At 34.0% G+C, this 20,402-nt stretch overlaps 3 protein-coding genes across 4 annotated transcripts; 2 read left to right on the top strand and 1 right to left on the bottom strand.

Moving 5' to 3' along the window:
* The first annotated feature begins 1,015 nt into the window (after positions 1 to 1,015).
* On the top strand, positions 1,016 to 9,009 carry LOC106780538 (kinesin-like protein KIN-7E). The gene is given in 16 exon segments (XM_014668837.2): positions 1,016 to 1,526; positions 2,777 to 3,068; positions 3,645 to 3,734; positions 3,816 to 3,916; positions 4,033 to 4,146; positions 4,236 to 4,317; positions 4,407 to 4,474; positions 4,562 to 4,627; positions 4,713 to 4,837; positions 5,360 to 5,696; positions 6,173 to 6,274; positions 6,377 to 6,515; positions 6,633 to 7,240; positions 7,715 to 8,019; positions 8,307 to 8,530; positions 8,533 to 9,009. Coding segments are annotated over 15 exon segments (2,607 nt in total). The 5' UTR covers positions 1,016 to 1,526; positions 2,777 to 2,848; the 3' UTR covers positions 8,559 to 9,009.
* A 2,656-nt stretch (positions 9,010 to 11,665) lies between these two features.
* On the top strand, positions 11,666 to 13,903 carry LOC106780517 (polyol transporter 5). 2 transcript variants are annotated; one of them, XM_022777028.1, is made up of 3 exons: positions 11,666 to 11,915; positions 12,025 to 12,362; positions 12,704 to 13,903. In XM_022777028.1, exons 1-3 carry the CDS (start codon positions 11,792 to 11,794, stop codon positions 13,751 to 13,753), a joined length of 1,512 nt encoding a protein of 503 aa, XP_022632749.1. In that variant the 5' UTR covers positions 11,666 to 11,791; the 3' UTR covers positions 13,754 to 13,903. The 2 variants fall into 2 exon arrangements, with proteins under 2 accessions (XP_022632749.1, XP_014524304.1); XM_014668818.2 differs by having other exon boundaries at positions 11,667 to 11,915; positions 12,016 to 12,362.
* A 643-nt stretch (positions 13,904 to 14,546) lies between these two features.
* Positions 14,547 to 19,448, bottom strand: LOC106780518 (epimerase family protein SDR39U1 homolog, chloroplastic). Its single transcript, XM_014668819.2, has 13 exons — positions 19,219 to 19,448; positions 19,076 to 19,129; positions 18,497 to 18,572; positions 18,063 to 18,122; positions 17,647 to 17,765; positions 17,118 to 17,162; positions 16,892 to 16,970; positions 16,629 to 16,690; positions 15,887 to 15,989; positions 15,579 to 15,639; positions 15,315 to 15,385; positions 14,977 to 15,116; positions 14,547 to 14,904 (listed from the first exon to the last, which is right to left on the bottom strand). Exons 1-13 carry the CDS (start codon positions 19,294 to 19,296, stop codon positions 14,803 to 14,805), a joined length of 1,050 nt encoding a protein of 349 aa, XP_014524305.1. The 5' UTR covers positions 19,297 to 19,448; the 3' UTR covers positions 14,547 to 14,802.
* Between the last annotated feature and the right edge of the window lie 954 nt (positions 19,449 to 20,402).

The following is a 20,402-nucleotide window of genomic DNA, read 5'->3' as shown; positions in this document are numbered from 1 at the left end:
ATATTTAGTCGTTAATATAACTATTAAATAAGAAAAAACACTTGAAAAATCTTATCTCGTTATTAATGAAACCATAGATATTTCATATCCACGATTCAACAACCAAAAAGTTAAAACCAAAATTATACATAATTAAAACAAACAAAGACTTGATGTTGTATGAGATAAATTATCAAAACTCTTTCAGATCTTAAATATGATAAAAAAATCATTTTATAAACTCAAAGGTAACTAATTTTCAAAATTTAAATCTTATTAACAATTAATATATTGAAAATATTCCATTCTCAACCAATAAATATAATTTCAGAAAAGAATTATGTGTTTCTGAATATTATTTGTTTATTGGATCGATTGAGTACTATTTTTTCGTTAGCAAAGGTTCAAATGATATGTAAAAGATAATTCTGAAAATATTAAGTCATTATGGTATTAAATTCAACAATTAATGATCATTATTATCTTATATAAACTCTTAATTTATACAAACTATAATGATATTTTATTTATTATTGATTAATTACAGTTGAATATTTTTCATATTCTTTAATAAGATTATACAACTTTATTTATTTTACAAATTATTCTGTTGAATCTATTAAATAATCTAAACGAGAGTTAATCCAACGAATTTATATTGAACCGGGCGAGACTCATACTATACATCATTATGAAAACAAAAATATGAAACAAACTTAATTACTATATTTAATCAATACGAATTAGTTTGATTATAATTAAATATATAAAAATGGGTGCAATATATCTCTTCAAACAGAAGTCTTCCTTTATTCGTGATAAATGTTTTCCGTTGAAAATATATTGGATTTATGAGTATCGATCTGCCATAAATGAAGACCAACTCGTGGTGCTAATCAAAATTATTATTAATTAAACAGTGATTACAGATAAAATAGAAAACTCATTCGTAAATAAACAAACGGAGCAAGTGCTACAGTAGTTTATTTATTCACTGTAGTGACCGTTAGACACAAACTTCCAAACGTGTGGATTCTCGCGATTGGATCTTTATCCGTGTGGACGGTTTCTCAAAGACAGTCATTAAGACATTAACGCTAGTGGGTAGAATCGCAACCGCTTTCTCCACACTCCGCACGTGCCTAGGCGGCGTTTGGGTGACAACCGCTCACGCCCTCACTCTTAAATACTCCAATGCCCCTCTCACACGTGAGTGGGGTACAAGAATTCATGACCAAAAAGCAGGGACACGTTCGTCATTTACATTCTCTTCCCACCACAGTAAGCAAAAATAACTAAAAGTCAAATTAAAAAAATAGGAAGAAAAAAAGAAAAAAATAGAGAGATGGAAGAAATTGACACCGCATCAGATTTACGCGCCCGCTGGTCCAGTCTCAACTATGATGCGTGTGAGCTTCAGACTCTGGGAGAGAGAGAGGAAGCAACCGAATACTCTCTGTAAGTCGCATTGTGCTCTGTTTCAGATCGCGGTTCGTGATTCGTAAAGTGAAGTTGTTACGGATTCACACTGTTCTATTCCGCACCGAGTATGTTTCTTCTTCTCGATTACTATTCTCGCTGTGTTTTTTTTTTTTTTTTTAACAGAATCTGATTGTTACTAACGCTACGTTGTGGCTTGTGCCGGCGAATGAAGAAGAATATACTTGCTAAGTTCCAAAATGTTCACTCGAGGTGATTTGGAGCACTTTGTTGTGAATCAACGTGGCATTTGTTTGATAGAAGCGGAGATGATAAATTGTTTCTATTTTGGTTCGTATCCTATTTCTGAATTGTGATTACAGATAAAGCAGCTGCAAAAAATAGTAGAGGTTGTTGCAGATTCGTAAATAAGCTACGTTGTGCTGTGAATGTGAATTAGGTTATCGGTGTTACGGTGTGGCGAAAAAGACGGAGAGGTTGAGAGGTGAAAATCCCTTGGTTTGCAAAATATGATGTGTATGAGACTGAGTGGGAGAGTGAGTGTTTGTGATGCTTTTGTTAATTGGCCAGAAGTGAAAATAAATAGAAGGATTAAAAAAACTGAAAAGGAAGGATGGCCTCGTTTTCCTGTTGGTTGGGGACCAGGTTGTGTTGTGCTGTGCAAAACTACCAGTTCAGGGTCAATTTCATATTTATTATTATGTAAAACTCTGTTACTTCGTTCTCAAGCGTTATCAGGGTCGCTGCTGTTGAAAGTTTTCTATTGTTACATTACAATTGGTTCATTGTTGAAGGAAGGATTAATAAAAAAGGGAACCTCGCTTTTTATGCTTTGTTTGGCCCCAGCCAGCCCTTTTTTCTTTTTAATTTTTCTTTTCCCTCGCTCCTTCTTCTTTATTCTTCTCTCCCTATGAAGCTTAGTACCAAAGAATAAAAGTAAAAGACCCGTATGTCCTTTAATCGGACTAAATTAAAGTCATGATTGATCATCTCTCTTTAAACAGAAGTCTTTTAGGTCGTGATATGTTGCCAACCGCCGATAGTTTACTGATGATTAAAGCGTAATTAGTTAGCATTCTGTATTGTCTTGGTCTTTTTTTCGTTGGTTGGATATAAATATAATCTATAGTTAGCTCGCTATTGCTGTTATCGAGTATTTATTTATCAACCGAAATTAACGGGTGGCTACCTTTTCTGAGTTTGGTCATTTCATGATTATGAATTGTGATTATCTTCTTACATTTAATTAGGGGCTTAGTATTTTTTGTAAACTCTCTGTTCTTTTCTTTTATATGCTTGCACTTTGGGAAATAATCAATAGCTTTAATAATCAACCACCCCACTTGTCCACTTTTAGGAGTCATGAGCTTTTTCTGAGGTCTTCTTAGCTTGTTAATTGGGTCGGAGAAAACATTGGGTACAGCGAGACATGGGAGCTATCGCTGGAGAAGAGCTGCTGAAATGGGAGAAGATGCAAGGAGTGAGTGGCCGCGAAGAGAAGATTCTTGTGTCAATAAGGCTGAGGCCTCTGAACGAGAAGGAGATTACTGCTAATGAATCAGCAGACTGGGAATGCATCAATGATACTACCATCTTGTATCGGAACACACTTCGTGAGGGATCCACATTTCCAAGTGCCTACACATTTGGTAAGCAAATCCCTTTTTTTTAATCTAAATGTTGCTTTATTATTTGGATTTTTTTGTTGCCATTGAAACTGAGTTATTCAGTTTCAGGTTTATATTGACATTAACAAAGTACTGAGGACTTAACTCGGGTTAAATTTGGTAAATATGCAGTCCTAAACTCCATAGGGATCTGTTTCCCTTACCTGAAGAAAGACATTTAGTTATTTTTACATTTCGATTAGTTTAGGATTGCATTGCGTCGACTCAATTCTGAGGTAATGCACTTTTTTCCTAATTTGCGTGGCCCGACTTTGGAAAATAATTAATTTTGATGCAAATATTTGGTGGATGAATTAGCACCGCTTGCTAACTGTCAATCCCACTTTTGTTTAAACTTTAATTTTTAAATGTAGTATTACTATGCTTGAATTGCATTTTGCCAAGTTTTTGTCGTATGATATATACTTTACAAGTTTTAATTTTTAATAAAGATATCGAACTGGAAATCCATTGATTATGGGCGGAATGTTTCTAAACTTTTCTTTTTTTATCATTGGTGATTTTTTTTTTTTGATCGGCTTTTATTATTGGTGATAGACAAAGTATTTCGGGGTGATTGTGCCACAAGGCAGGTATATGAGGAAGGAGCCAAAGAAGTCGCTCTTTCAGTTGTTGGTGGAATTAACTGTGAGTATATATTCTCACGATGGCTAGTTTCTTATACTCATTGCCCATCTTGATTAATATAGGTATTATATATTCTTTCAGCCAGTATTTTTGCATATGGGCAAACAAGTAGTGGAAAGACATATACGATGGTTGGAATAACCGAATACGCTGTTGCTGATATTTTTGACTATATAAAGAGGGTAACTATACTATTATATTGATATATATTCTTGTTTAATTATTGGCTATCATTCTCCACCAGAGCCTATAATATTATTAATAAGTGCTGTTGACAAGATAATTTTAACCTTTTTAGCATGAAGAAAGAGCATTTATATTGAAGTTCTCAGCAATTGAAATTTACAATGAAATTGTTCGGGACCTCCTCAGTACGGACAACACTCCTCTTAGGCTACGTGATGATCCAGAGGTGAATAATGCCTTTATATTGGATAAAAGTGTCATAAAAAATATTGCATAATCAACTGTTGTTTTAATGATTCATTATTTTCAAATCAGAGAGGCCCCATTTTAGAGAAACTCACAGAGGAGACTCTTCGAGACTGGGGACATTTAAAAGAGCTTATAGCCTTCAGTGAAGGTAAAAGTAAAAGACTTTGCTTAGTTTTCTTGTTACAGGGTAGTCAATAGTAGGCATTATTGTATTGCTTACTTTATTTATTCTTGCAGCTCAGAGGCAGGTGGGAGAGACATACTTAAATGAGAAGAGTTCTAGATCTCACCAAATTATCAGATTGGTATGTGCCTTCCCCTTGCATGCTTAAAATATTGTGCTTAATATTTTTTGCTGATAGACTTCCATTAACGGAGTTGCAACATTTCAGACAATGGAAAGTTCTGCCAGGGAATTCCTAGGCAAAGGAAACTCAGCCACCCTAGTAGCTAGTGTGGTATGATTTACATTCTTTAAAATACCCCTCCTATTGTGGTCATTATCAAAGCTTTTATAGTTATTTTTTTTTTGTTTCTCTGCAGAATTTTGTTGATTTGGCAGGGAGTGAGCGTGCATCTCAGGCATCATCAGCTGGGATGAGACTAAAAGAAGGTTGCCATATAAACCGGAGTTTACTTACTCTTGGAACAGTTATTCGCAAGCTTAGGTTGTCTACTCACTCCTCAGTTTATGGGGCTTTCCTTATTTATGCAGTTTCTAATATAGTTAGAAAATCTACATCAAATTTATTTAATTTCACCTCTTCCCATGACTTTTAATTTTATTATTGCTTAATCATATTATTCTAGTTTTTCTTTATAACCTTCTGGTTATAAGGTGTCTGGTTTTCTATATGGAACTTAGACTATTATAATGTCATAGTAGGATAGCGTTTCTATATATAAAGAATTAGGGTAGCCTCTTTAGTTAATTTATACATATGAAACTCTTCCGTTAGAGAGATGAAATCTAGTTAATATTATGTTTATTTCATTCATCGTCTTGTTAATATTATGTTTATTTCATTCATCGTTGAGAAATTGTGAGAAAAAGGAAGGCAGATTATTTTGTATCTGTGGCTAATTGTAGGTATCTTTACACTAGAGATCTTCTGTATGTTCAGAACTTTGATGCAGGAGCTATCCCATAACTGTTTAATAAATCCATTGACTCGATGTGAATAATGCAGTAACGGAAGACATGGACACATCAATTACAGAGATTCCAAGTTGACACGTATACTGCAGCCTTGCTTGGGTGGAAATGCTAGGACGGCTATCATTTGCACTTTGAGCCCTGCACGAAGTCATGTTGATCAGACCAGAAACACACTTCTTTTTGCTTGTTGTGCAAAAGAAGTTACCACTAAAGCACAGGTTAATGTTGTGATGTCTGATAAGGCCTTGGTAAAGCATTTGCAGAAAGAGGTGGCTAGATTGGAGAGTGAGTTGAAAACTCCTGGTCCCGTTACTGCCAATTGTGATTATGCAACATTGTTGAGAAAGAAAGATCTCCAGATAGAGAAGGTTGTATAATTTACTTACTGTTTGAATTCTTGTGCTATAATGTTTGTATTGATTGTGGGCATATCTTGTGTATTCACCTCTCTTTTCTGGCTACTTGTGTTCTTGACCAATACCGCCCTGTGAATTTATGTATCCTATCTTTAAGAAGGATTGCAAAACCTTAGAATAGACCTCAAATGGATTTGTTTGCCTCAGTAGTTTTTTTTTTTTTTTTTTCGATAGAGCAGGGGTTTTCTTAAATATATCTTACTGTTCATGTTTTCAACATGTGTCACACTCTCCCTGATAACACTTGAATTTAGCCATTTTATATAGGTTAGTAGCCTTGTTTTTTGGGAAAAAAATCGATATCTTTGATATAGTTTTATTGATACTAAATGAAATATTTTTTAGGCTAATGCTTGTTAATATTTCTGTGTTTTCTCTGCTCCTTGCATGTTCATATTAAATGAAATAATGAAATTTCAATTATTCAGATGGAGAAGGAAATTAGGGAGCTAACTAAGCAACGTGACCTGGCTCAATCAAGGGTTGAAGATTTGCTGCGCATGGTCGGAAAGGAGCAGATATCGGAAAAAGTAGTGTCTATTTCGTGATTTGTTACATGTTTGATGTCGTGCCTCTGAATTGAGATTGCATTTTTCGGGCCAGCATTATTAATCATTAATCTGAATGTGCAGGAAGGGGAAGATATATGGGATGATGACTGTTCAGTATCAGAGTCATCGAGCATTTGTGGTCCTCATCGTCCTAATACACACATCAGAGAGTTCAACGACCCTCATTATAATGACGGAGACAGTGGAAGTAATCCTGATGGTAGGTTCTTGCATGCATATCTATGCCTGTAGTGTACATAGTTTGATAATAATGATGAGATTCTTTGGTGGAACTGCATCAGATCCAATAATTTGTTACCTATTTTTGGTTGTACAGAAGACACTGAAGATTACTGCAAGGAAGTTCGATGTGTTGACAATGGGGAGTTAACTTCAGCAATATCTGGAGAGGAAAGTGGAACAAGCCAGGAAATATCTTCACATTTGAATGAAGATGCTGGAGACAGTCAGATCCAAGAAAATTCAGCACTTCTGGAGCAGAGGCTGCATGATGTACAGTCAACCATTGATTCTCTCGTATGTCCTTCCCCTGATGAACAATCTCCAAGGGTCATGTCAGAAAATATGTCAAATCATAGGAATCTTCAATTAACTAGAAGCTGGAGTTGTACGGAGTATCACATGACTGGTTCTCCGGAGTCAATGGGAGAAATACAGAGGACTCCGGCCAATGGATATGACAAAGGATTCCCTGGAAGGCCAGATGGTTTGCGGAGGAAGTTTCCTCCATTAAATTATGATGGTTCCATAAAATTGTTAAGGAATGGTTCTCAGTCTTCGATGGGAAGTCTTTCTGTGGATGATCTTAGAGCAAGCAGCATCAGAACATCTGCTGATGAGGATATTGCTAGCATCCAGACTTTTGTTGCTGGGATGAAAGAAATGGTCAAACAAGAATATGAAAAGCAGCTTGTTGATGGTCAGGTGAGAATAAGTCCTTATTTTCCTTAGTATTACACATCTTTTAATTTTCTCTTCCTAAGTATGGGAGACTGTTTACTATTTATGCAATATTGATCACTCACAATCATGCAGATAACAGATAAACTGATAATCTTTATCAGGGCAAATATATGACTTTTAGATTGTAGTGTTTACAACAAATACTCTAGTAGGAATTTCCTTATCTGTCATTTAATTATGGAAGGTTCTGCCTTTTCAATAGAAAGTGGTAGTAGAACCTCCAGCTTCCACTGTAACAAGATTTGTATATATACTAACAGGCATGGATAAAGAAAGAGTTAACATGATTATATCTACGTGCTGCAAATTACATGTGCTACTGCTGTTCATAATTTCACACAACTTTCCATTTGATGATTAAAATTTCTGAATTTTTGAAGGTCATTATTTTAATCTCGATGCTTTTGAAAAAAAATACGCTTTTCTGAATTGTAGGACCACGAGGCAGGAAGAAAGAGGAACGTGAAAGATGTTGGTGTGGATCCGATGTTAGAGACACCTGGTACTCCTTTAGATTGGTCTCTGCAATTCATGAGTCAGCAAAAGGAGATAATTGAACTGTGGCAATCATGCTGTGTACCATTGTCCCACAGGACCTACTTCTTTCTTTTGTTCAGGGGTGATCCAACAGACTCCATTTACATGGAAGTAGAGCTTAGAAGACTATCCTTCCTAAAAGAAACATTTTCTGATGGAAACCAGTCTGTGAGAAATAGTCAGACAATCACACTAGCTTCAAGGTTCTGTTCTCTCTTTCTGTCACTTCTGCATGTATCTCAGTTTCCTGTATTATTCGGAATCCAAATGTGCATATTGGCCAATACGACCAACGAAAAATTTCTACATTAAACATTGTGATACTTACGTTGAGAAATAGATCATATGATTATTTATCCACACATAATCCCCTACAAAAAGCTATTGCCTGTTTATGGTTGATTTAGTTTATTGATTTTCCTTGCACCACGGAGGTTAACTTGTTAACTAGGGTATTTCATTTCATGTATGTGCTTGGTTGGGGATACAGCGTGAAAGCACTTCGGCGAGAAAGAGGAATGCTTGTGAAGCTTATGCAGAGGAGGCTTTCCGATAAGGAGAGAATAAGGCTGTTCGAGGAGTGGGGCATTTCATTGGATTCAAAGCGCAGGAGAATGCAGCTAGTGAACCGTTTGTGGAGCGAAAATGATATTAACCACGTAATGCAAAGTGCTACAATAGTTGCCAAGTTAGTTAGGTTTTGGGAGAGGGGCAAGGCCCTCAAGGAGATGTTTGGGCTTAGCTTCTCACCCCAAATCCCGGGGCGGAGATCATCTTTTTCGTGGAAAAATAGCTCAGCATCTCTTTTATAGTCCTTTTTATTGTTTTGGCCCTCGCGTGTACAGTGTTAGAGAGTTTTATCCGTGTTTCTTATTGATCACACTCTTTCAACTTGTTCTGCATTCTTTCAACCATAGAAACGTGAGGATTGCAGCTTCATTGAGATGAGGGATGTGAGGTATTGATTAAGCCACTTTGGGTGGTTGTCTTTTCTTTTTTTTACCATTTTGGTGTATCATCTAACGAGTTTAAAATTTTCTCTTCTCTTGGTGCAAGGTTTGCTGTGTTTGTTTCATTGTAAACTACTTTAATTTCTCTCACTTTGAAGGAAGTCAAGTACTTTTGTATATTACACTTAGACGACCGAATTGTGCCACGAGGCAGCGTAGATCAGTATAGATTATTTTACATAACTGTGGTGGACTTGTTTTTAGTTTCTCTGGTTGCTGAAGTTTTATTTCTGCTCTATTTTTATTTTTATTTCTATCACTTTATAGAGACCAACGACAAGCCAAATAATTTTATTTCGAGTAAAGCTAGTAATGGTCTGTTTTTAAGGTATAACTAGTATGATAGTCTATTTCGTGACAATTGCTACACGCAACTCATACAGTTTCGAGTGAAGTTCGTTCAATCGAAGAATTGATTTAAGTCAGTCAAGATCGAATCAAGATCGATGATCAAGTTGAATCAATTAAGATCGATCAAATGTTAACTCGAGTCCCAACTCAAATAAGGCAAAAATCAACCGAAGTCGACGTGGGTCGAATACAGACCAGAAACAATAAAATAAATATAAATTATAAATTCAATCTATTTTTATTAAATCTAAATTTAAAAAAATACAATTTATAGCCAACATTAATTATGAGTAAGTCGTACTAAATAGACATAATTTCGTAACCAGGCAGAGTTTCTTTTAATGAAACCGGAGGAAGCACGATTTTGGTATTGAAAACGAAACCATCTTATATTAAAATGACTTAATTTTGTGTTAATTTATTTAGTTGTATTTTATTCAAATTAAAGTAATGCCAGCATAGCAGATATCTTCAATTTAGAACCTTTCCCTTAACAGTACTCAATAATTTCTAGAATATTAATAGTAATAAATACTGTTAATAATCACGCACAAATTACATCAGTTAATTTTTCGTGTCTAGTGGTTTGTTTGATTAGAAAAGATATAGAGATGCAAGCTATCCTCATTCCTTTTCTCCACAAACTCCATTATTCTGTCTGCCTTAGGAACAATTCCAGTGACTATCAGAGTTCAAAGTAAACTCCAGCCATATTGCCACACTGTTCCAACGCGATTTCAATTTTATTTAGTCTGATTTATTTATAATTATGATTTTTTAAATTTATTTATTTTTATAAAATCTATAATTTGTGATTTACGTAAATTTATCTGTTTTCAAAGTACGGATGCACACTCATAATATTCTTTTCTTGACCTCTTTGGAAATTATTCAAAAAGGAAAAGCAATTCTCTTAAATTGTTTTGCATGATTTTTAAAATGGTTTTTGTATGATTTTAAAAGGAAATTATTCAAATTACGTTGAGAATTCAGGTGAGTCTGTCTTGTATGATTTGAAAATGGTTTTGAAAGTGCCACTGGCATTGTATTTTAGCATGATCTTTTAAGTTGTTCGGTTTTTCATGATTTATTTATTTGTGGTTACAAACTACTTTTGTTTCTTTATAACACACATTCATTGTAGGAATATAAAAACTCTATCATCATAAAATGTGTAAATACCTTTTTTTTTTTTTAAATAATGAACTTGTAAAGCTTCTATTTTTAAAGACCTTAAAATTTATTTTGAGTATTGTAACTTTAATTTTATTATTATTATTGTGATGATTTGTAGATATCTCATTACATTAATTTAAAGGTGGTCGAAAATTTTTAAGATAAATAAATAAATATTTTTCTAGTCGGTAAATTTGGATATAAAAATAAAATTTGTTATTATTTTAAATTTTGATATAATTTAGTCTTAAATTTTAAATTAAATAAATTTAATCATTTCAATCTTCAATTTTTTTACTTTGGGTTTGAAATTAAGATTTGAAATGTTAATATTATTTCATAAGTTTCCATTCAAATGTCAATTTAAACATCATTTAACACATAAAAAATTGATTAATATTATTAGTTAAAATAACTATATATATATATATATATATATATATATATATATATATATATATAAACAAAAAAAATACCAAAACTTGAGATAATAATGAATTTTAATTTTAAATTTAAGTGTAATGATTAGAAACATATTTCACCTCTAAATATAATAAGATATTTTTCTACATTAATTGAAGAACTAGGTATTATTTCGGTTATGATCAGATCCATGATAAGATTTTATTAAAACTTTTTATTATCAAGAGTAAGAAATGTTGATAATAATAATCACTTTGTTGTTTCTACTTGAAGTTAGAAATACATTTTTTTTCTTGATTTATTTACATTAGTTTAATTATATATTTATTATTTATTAATAATATAAGTTTATTTAAATATAACCTCAATTATTAAATTTTAATTAATAATTACAATTATGTATTTATCATGTGGCGCACGAATAAGTGAATCTCAACTACCGAAACAATCCGATACCGTAAAACCCGTGATGAAATAGAGTTTGTTAGCAAAGATAATGGTTAGTGAAGTATTTGTTTCGTGTACAGTTACGTTTTTTTTTCTTAGTTTTTTTTTTTTAAATTCTATTTATTTTTATCATCTTGTTTAGGAATATTTGCTGGTCTTAAAATACTTATTTATATGTTATGATCAAAATTTTATTGTTTAAGTATACTCTCTTGTTTTTAAGTTTATAGAACTTTTGAAAAACGGAGATTCTTTTCTTTAATTATTGTTTTTTGTATTGTATAAAAAAGCTATAATATAATTTTTTTTAAATAGTTGAATTATTTTTCTTAATTATTAATTTTGTGATTTTTACTTTAATAATATTATTAAATTATTAAAATGAAAAGTTACATTTGATCAACTTCTAGTAGCAAATTATTGCACGTTTGTTTGACTAGAGAGTGAAGAGTGAGAGAAAATGGCAGAAGTGTGAGATAAGATAAGAACAGGGAACGTGATTCTTCCTAATTCCAATTATATATGGTCAGTGTTCTTCTCAAAACTGCATATAATCCTCAAAACAAAGATGGCTACGGAGGAAGCTGTATCTATGAAACAAGATTTGAATCCTCAAAACAAACCCAAAAGAAACAAGTTTGCTTTAGCTTGTGCCATTTTAGCTTCCATGACTTCAATCTTACTAGGTTATGGTGAGTATTACACTGCTACTTATATATTTTGTATTCCTTCGTTGATTTTTCTCAGTCCATGATTTTCTTAAAAATACTATAACTATATTAATTACTACAGATATTGGAGTGATGAGTGGAGCAGCTTTGTACATACAACGCGATCTTAGAGTGTCGGATGTGAAAATCGAAATCCTGAATGGTATCATCAACCTCTACTCGCCGGTTGGTTCTTTCATCGCCGGCAGAACCTCAGACTGGATAGGTCGCCGCTACACCATTGCGCTTGCCGGCATCATCTTCTTCGCCGGAGCAATCCTCATGGGATTCTCTCCTAACTACGCCTTTCTCATGTTTGGCCGCTTCTTCGCCGGCGTTGGCATCGGCTTCGCCTTCCTCATCGCCCCTGTCTACACCTCCGAAATCTCCCCTACTTCCTCTCGTGGCCTCCTCACATCCTTGCCAGAGGTTCCTATTTCTCTCTCCTTCCAATCATGTTTCAATAATTACTTCAAACTACCGAGTTCGAAGCTGCATACATAAGAATTTCAAATTTTCATTTCGAAAGTTACGTTCAGTCGTGTTGTGAAATATTGAACTGGTTTTTTTAATCGAGTGAAAATTGTTTTTATCCAAATAGAAATAAACTATACTATGCGCTCGAACTGAGCTGAACTCTATAACAAACTATTTGTTTCTTTGAAAAATTGTTTAGTTGGCATGGCTAAGATCAGTTTGGTTCTGTCATGCATTTCGATTAGTTAATAAGATGAAACGACTATTCAATGTAGCTATTTTTGTTTTTTCAGATATTCCTGAACGGAGGGATTCTGATAGGATACATTTCAAACTATGGATTTTCGAAGATGTCGCTTCGGCTGGGATGGCGGCTCATGCTTGGAGTGGGAGCCGTTCCGGCCATGTTTCTCGCCGTGGTAGTGCTAGTCATGCCGGAGTCACCGAGGTGGCTGGTGGCGCAAGGTCGATTAGGCGAAGCCAAAAAAATTCTGTACAAAATCTCCGACTCCGAGGAAGAGGCTCGGCTAAGGCTAGCCGACATAAAAGAGACGGCTGGGATCCCTCAGAACTGCGACGACGACGTCGTATTAGTGAACAAGCAAAGTCACGGGCAAGGTGTATGGAAAGAGCTTTTCCTCCACCCCACGCGCCCGGTTCTCCACATCTTCATCGCGTCGCTTGGGATTCACTTCTTCGCGCAAGCCACGGGCATCGACGCCGTCGTTTTGTACAGCCCGAGAATCTTCAAGAGCGCCGGAATCAAATCCGATAACTACCTTCTGCTGGCGACGGTGGCGGTTGGGTTCGTGAAAACCGTTTCCATTTTGGTTGCCACGTTTTTGTTGGACCGGGCCGGGCGGCGCGTGTTGCTTTTGTGCAGCGTCAGTGGACTGATATTTTCGCTTGTGACACTGGGTGTGAGTCTCACCGTGGTGGGCCATTCTAGGTCTACGCTGACGTGGGCCATTGGGCTTAGCATCGCTGCGGTGTTGGCCTATGTAGCTACATTCTCGATTGGGTCGGGGCCCATCACGTGGGTGTATAGCTCAGAGATTTTCCCGCTTAGGTTGCGCGCTCAGGGCGTGGCTATTGGAGCCATTGTGAATAGGGTGACGAGTGGAGTGATCGCAATGACTTTTCTGTCCCTCTGTAAGGCCATTTCAACCGGGGGTGCTTTTTTTCTCTTCGCCGCCGTCGCTGTTGCTGCGTGGATTTTTCACTACACCATGCTCCCCGAAACACGTGGGAAGACTCTTGAGGAAATTGAAGGCTCTTTCGGTCATTTTTGGAGGAACCCTAAACCCAAAGGACTTCATGACACTACGGCGATATCCCATTAACGAGCAGTCTTAAAACCTCCACAAACGTTGATTAGGATAATAAGGTATCTTCTAATATTTTTTTCTTCCTGAGTATCTTTATGATATGTGCTTGGCAAATGAGCTGTATTTTCATCTCTCAGGCCATAAATTATAAGAGTGCTTCATTAACTTATTGTATAAAATAAATATTATGTATATAGCTATAATATAGTCTTTTTCAAATTCATAAATATAATGAGTAAAACTATTAAGATAATCATATGATTTGAATGAATTGACAATTACAAAAAGAATTTGATTGATAGTTATAAACTATCACTGTAAATTGACACTACTAGTTAATGAGATATTATGATTAGTATGACTTTAAATATATTTATCTAAACTTATGATACGTTAGGATATATGTAATTGGATAATTACGATAAAACGATCTACAAAGGAATTTAGTTCAACAAAACAATCCATCAACTCACTTAAAAACAGGACCTAGTTGTTTCTCTTACTTTATTTGAATTATAATTTCTAATTAGTTTAAGATCTCTGTCATTTTGGAAGGAAGTGTTAAAAAATATATAAACACTTTTTTCTTTTTAACTGAACGGGTCAGTCGCGTTTTAAAAAGAACGTTTTCAAAACAGCATAACGAGTTTTAATTATTTTAAAAATATATCATCCGTCCCATACTACTTTTTATTAAAAAAATTATATAGATAAGGTAAAAGAATAATATTTTTTAAAGTTATCTTGGTGTAAAATACTTAATGTTTTTCGAATGGCTAAAAAATAATAATTTGAAAGAGTTAAAAAATGTTAACAATTTGTAGAGAAAATGCAATGAAATGTGCTGTAGTACATGTTCTGATACATTACCAAAAAATAATATTGACTACAATGCAAGCACAACCACATTTTCAAACGTATACCGCTTTCCAAAATCTCAATACGGTGAATGGCAACTGCTAAAGTCCTTAAAAGGTTGATGATGATGATGATGATGATGATGCATGCATGCATGCATGATTAGAAAGAATAAAGAATATGGCAGTTACGAGGGAAAAATTGCTTCAAGAAAGAATTGCTTTAAGGGCATCCTTGACGTAAGAATATTTGAAGGTGAAACCCAACTTCTTAGCTTGAGTAGGAAGCACTTTCTGCCCTTCTAAAACCTACAAAGAGAAGAAGTTAAAAGGCAGCCGTTAAGTAGAGTGAGGACAAATTAAGCAGAGATTATTCCTTACCACAGAAGCACCTTCTCCAAGGACAGCCTTGAGTGCAAAATCCGGTACCGGCAGCCATGAGGGACGAGCCAATACATGTCCCAGCTGATCACACAATTCTGCCAATCGCACAGGATTCGGTGCAGTTCCATTGATAACACCTAAACAAACATCATTCACGATAATGCAACGAACTAACTGTAAATATTTTGCCTTGAAAATTTCTAGAGTGGCTAGGGGTAATCTCAAAAGGAATAACATAATTTAACCTTCTGGCTATCCATTATTCATTTGCATTTTTTTTTTTTGGAAGAATTTTGATAAAATTCGTTTTGGGGATATGGCAGTGAATAATTCACCTTTGTAAGATGGATTTGATAGCGCTTCATATATCAAATTGACAATGTCATCCAAGTGAATCCAAGAGAACCTGTACGAAAGAATAAAAAGAACTCAAGTACTCAACTATGACATCTACCATGAAATTAATACAAACTAAACATCTTATTGGCAGCAATCAATCCGTAAAAAGGGCTGTTTTTGCTTCATCGACAGTGTTTTAGAATGGGCTAAAAATACTACGATGTACATCTCTTACAAGCGAAAGACACTGTGTGAAATACCATTGTTTTCCAGAACCGAGAGGTCCACCAGCAAACAAATTGAAGAGAGGTATCATTTTAGCTGCGGAGAGTCAGGTGTTATTATCAGTTAAACCCAACAATATCATGAATTTTCAATAGTTTTTTTATAAGATGTAATTTTTTCATGACATTAAACAAGAAAAATACTTGTATCACAAAATATATTTTGTTTTAAGATCATATTTAATAGAATCACGAATATAAGCCTAAGGGCATAAGTGGACAATAATAGTATAAGATATCAAATACTATACTCAAGTCCATAATTTGCACTTTAGAAGTCAAACCTAGTGCTCCACCATCTTTACCAAGAACAACACCAATGCGAATTAGAGTCAGTCTAACATCTCCGTTTACCTTTAGGGCTGTTGATTCCCACTCCCTACAAACCTGTACAGAAGGGGCATTCTTGGTCAGTGCAATCTAGAAGCTACAGTTGGACATGTTTCCATATTTTTTAATAACATCTCAAGGGACAGAAAGTTAGACAGAAGTAGCTCCTATTTTTCATAATCAATAACTTCATTTAACTTGTATATTTTGTATTAGACACTTTAAAAATTCAGTCTCGAGATCAAATTTCAAATTAGGAAACTGGGTTCTTTTTGCACTTTCAACAAAATAATAAATGTTGGTTTTCAAATGACTCAAATGCCCAAAACCAGAGTCAGATTAGTTTTAATACCTTTAGTTGACTCGAAAATATCGGATTCGTAGAACTGAATGATCATAAACACACTTTCAAAGGAAAAATAGACAAAAGCTATTTATAAGATATATCAATTATGACCAATATTCTTAAACACCATCAACTAAGTAGAAAAACAGAAAGCTATGAGATTAAAAAAATCATCATATGAAATGTTAAATAAGAAAGATCAATATCCTTTTGAATTCATGAGTAATACTCTTTAAATATTCCATCCATTCACAAAGCAAAGAATTTTTTTTATTTTCTACTTTCTCATCACATTTTAAAATCTTATTTTTCTGTACAGTAGTAACAAAAGCATGTATTTTTTTCCTTACCTCGGCCAAATAATCATTTCCTGATGGACTTTGTTCATCAAAGACTTGTGTCTCATTGGTACCTGAACGTATTAAAGTGGAAGGAAAATGAAAAAACTTGCTGTGCACGCATAGTTATTAACCAGTCAGTGAATATAACACGTGCTCCAAAAATAATTATATTTGCTAGCCAATGCATTAAACAACCAATGATAATATTAATCTCCAAGCAAGACAATGACCAATTAGGTATTGAATCATTTTTTGCATACAAACATACATACCATAATAACCAACAGCTGTTGCACTAACTAGAACTTTAGGTCGAATTTCATCTGGTGCACTGTTTATCAATTCTACAACCTTTGCTACGAAATAAATAGGTCAGGAAGAATAAGCAATCATTTATGCAGATAGCGGAAAATTCTGCGGAGGCCCATATTTTTACCAAGAGAAAATAATAAAGAACATATTTGTTTTCATTTTTGTCAATGGGAAATGTATGCTTACCTTTGAAGTCACTCTAATCCTGCTCTGCTTGATTTCCTTCTTTATCTGCAGCGTTAAAATGTATGTTACTCCCTTGGAATTGTGCATGTGCTAATTTTACCGGCACAAAAAAGGTTAGAGGAAGATGAGACAGAAAAATAGACAGTTTATGTGTATGTATAGTCAGTTAGTTCCTCTAAAAAATAATGTCCAACAGTTTTCAACTTACATCAGTGTCCAATTTAGAAAAAGTTTCTGAAATTATACATCAATATATTATTTATAATTTCAGAATTCTGGATATAAAAATGTCTTATGTAAATTTTCTTATTACAATAAAATTTATAACAAATGAAAATGAGGCCTTTCCAGCGCAACTAGAAAAGAAACACATACTGCAGTGATAAAATACAAATCAAATTATCCTGAACAGAGACAATATCAAAACATCATTAGAAAGATACCTAATATGTCTTGATAACCACACCAAATAGGTGTAAGTTGAAGACTAAATCATCTAAGTAGTGGAAGTAATAAGAACGGCAATAACCTCAGGAGACCATCGGGTACTTATGGGCAGTCCAGCCAAATTCACAACCCCCGTTGAGCCCTGAATGCTATCTTTCCATTCTGGCTCTTGTGCAATTTTGATTCCTGGAAAATCTTTTGCTGTAGATACCAAGGCAAAATTAACCAATTATTCCACCTTACAGTATATGTCTGAAAGAGTCAGGTTGAGCAGAAAATTGTTATTTTTCTCTACTGAGAAAAATAAATGCATGAATTAAAACCAACAAATGTATATTACTTATAATTTAAAAATTGAAGCTATTATGCTGTAATTGAAGTTGATGTGTCACTTTGGTCTCTTGAAAAGGTTTGCAGCTGTGAATAAGTTTGTCGGTATTCTTTTGTAAAGTGTGAGTGTTAGTGCACATTCCAAGCATTAATTTATTACCTTCTTACCCGGAAAAATTGTTTCTGCTTTAGATTTAGATCGCGTCAAGACGTGAACACTGTGATTGTCTGCAAATATTGTTATTGAGATGCAAGTTAGCTTAAATGTTTACACATATACCCACAGAAGCTTAGAATTTAATTGATTAAAAATAGCCAACCAAGAGTCTAAAAATCCAGCGGTTATACGGATTCATCATCACGAAGGATGCAACTGTTTATGTTCGTTTAGTTCATATTTTGCAAAACAACAGTATCACTGTGTGCAATATAGATGTACAAGAGAGCATTAGGAAAATACAACCACAATGCATTTTAGAGTGAAATCTATGCAGGATTAAAAATGGCCGAAATCAGATGTACAATAGATCACCAGGAAAATGCTGCATTTCATATCATAAAACATAAACAAATGTGCGCATTAAGCAAGAGGGTGGCATAACCTGCATGCAGTCTTTGCACCAACCTTCTACCAATAAAACCCGTTGCTCCGGTTACAGATATGATCATTTTACTTCCCTGCAAAAACACTTTTAGCTGATAATGTGAAACCCAAACTAAATGACCAGTTAGAGAAGGAAACTGATAACAGTTAACATGACCTTCTCAATATGCAAATTAACAATGCAATTCAACAAAAAGCATGGTTCCTAGACATATAGAAGCAGTCTCGTGAATCTTAAAGTAAATATCAGTTATAAGCAACACTTAACAAGGCATACAAAGTTGCATAGCTCATCCCTCTTCAATTTTTGGCTTGTGAGGTTGAGAGGTGGAAATCTTAAAAGATTGTAATACAACCTGCCAAGCCAAAGACAGGTATAACTTTGACACTGATAATCACAGCTGGCACTCTTATTTAGAACCAAAAGAGCTACCGATCCTAACCGAATAAGGTTTCCTAAGGCGAGATGAAGACAAACTTAATATGATTATTAGCATCCAAAATCATTTGTCTCTAACAACTAACATTTGCCTATAACAATAATAATAATAATAATAACAGAACGGATAAGCAATACCTTGGGATCTTGATTGGTGACGCACCAAACCCTAAAGCTCCTGGTCTCTCTGGTCTGGTAAAACGGAAGGAACGTGCATTGGTAGAAAGTGGAGAATGCAGAAAGGTGAGAAACGAAAAGGTTGGTTAGATGAATGAACTTACAGAGAGAGATCGAGGAAGATGAAGCGACGGAGAGATTGTGTGAGACCATGTCAAAGCAGTCGCTCCACACATTTCCATTAGGACTCACCACAATTTGGAAGACACAGAGTGAGTGAGTGTTAACTAACTATGCATTCTTATTCTCGCCGTGGTTTATTTGGAGCCACACCAACTACGTGCTCATATCCATCCCTCGCTTCCACTTTTCTGATTGGACCATCCATTTTTTCTTTTTAACTCTTCAAAAACATAATTTCTTCTGGTTAGAGTTTATATACATTATCAGAAGGACAAATCCTGATATATAGAGTTTTAGAGGAGATGATATTTTTGTCAAACTATTTTTATAATGGGACGTGTGATTACTTTGAATTTACATTTAAATAAATATTTATAACGAACTAATCACAAATTATTATAAATAAATTTTCAAAAAATTGTTAAAAAATATTATTAAAAAATTATTAAAAAAATATTATTAAGAAAAAATGTTGTTTTTTTTTAAATTAAGAATCTCGTTTGATACTCTAGGGACGATTTATAATATATGATTTTCGTGTGTGACTTTTTTTATCATTAAATATAATAGTGCTTTCTTTTTATTATCTTTCTTCCTGAGTGTTATAGAGGATCAAAATGGTGATTGTCTTGATATGAAACTATATCGAAGTAATAAAGAGTGAGAGGAATGTGTCATCTTCTTTTTCACAAAAAAAGAGAAGAGTGACATGATAAAAATATAAAAATAAAGTGTCGTAATCTCGTGATTTTTTGGAAGGAAAGTCATGAAGTACTAAACTTTTACAACTATGTGAATAAATCTCGAATTATGGTATCTTTCAAAATCATTAGCACATAGAATCCTTTTGAAAAAAAAAATACCTATACTTATTTAAAACAAAACAATCAAGAATTATTATGGAGTAAGAGAGATAATTTCACAAGATTTTGAAAATATTGAAATGAAACTTAGATAATAATGATTTTAATGCATATCCTAAAACGTATGAACATTTGAATTTTTATTTTTTGGTTCAAGAAAGAATAAATTATTATCCTAAAGGAGGTTAAAATCTCAATTTGGACTAAAAAGCTATATGAAATTTCAAGAATTTATGAAAAATGATAATGAATTTGATATGACTATCTCAATGTGGAAGGATAAGAAGAGAGAAACAAATGGA

The sequence above is a fragment of the Vigna radiata genome, unplaced genomic scaffold (assembly GCF_000741045.1).
Source record: "Vigna radiata var. radiata cultivar VC1973A unplaced genomic scaffold, Vradiata_ver6 scaffold_393, whole genome shotgun sequence".
Taxonomy (NCBI): domain Eukaryota; kingdom Viridiplantae; phylum Streptophyta; class Magnoliopsida; order Fabales; family Fabaceae; genus Vigna; species Vigna radiata.
Note: the sequence above shows the minus strand (reverse complement) of the source record. Positions and strands in the feature narration are given on the sequence as shown.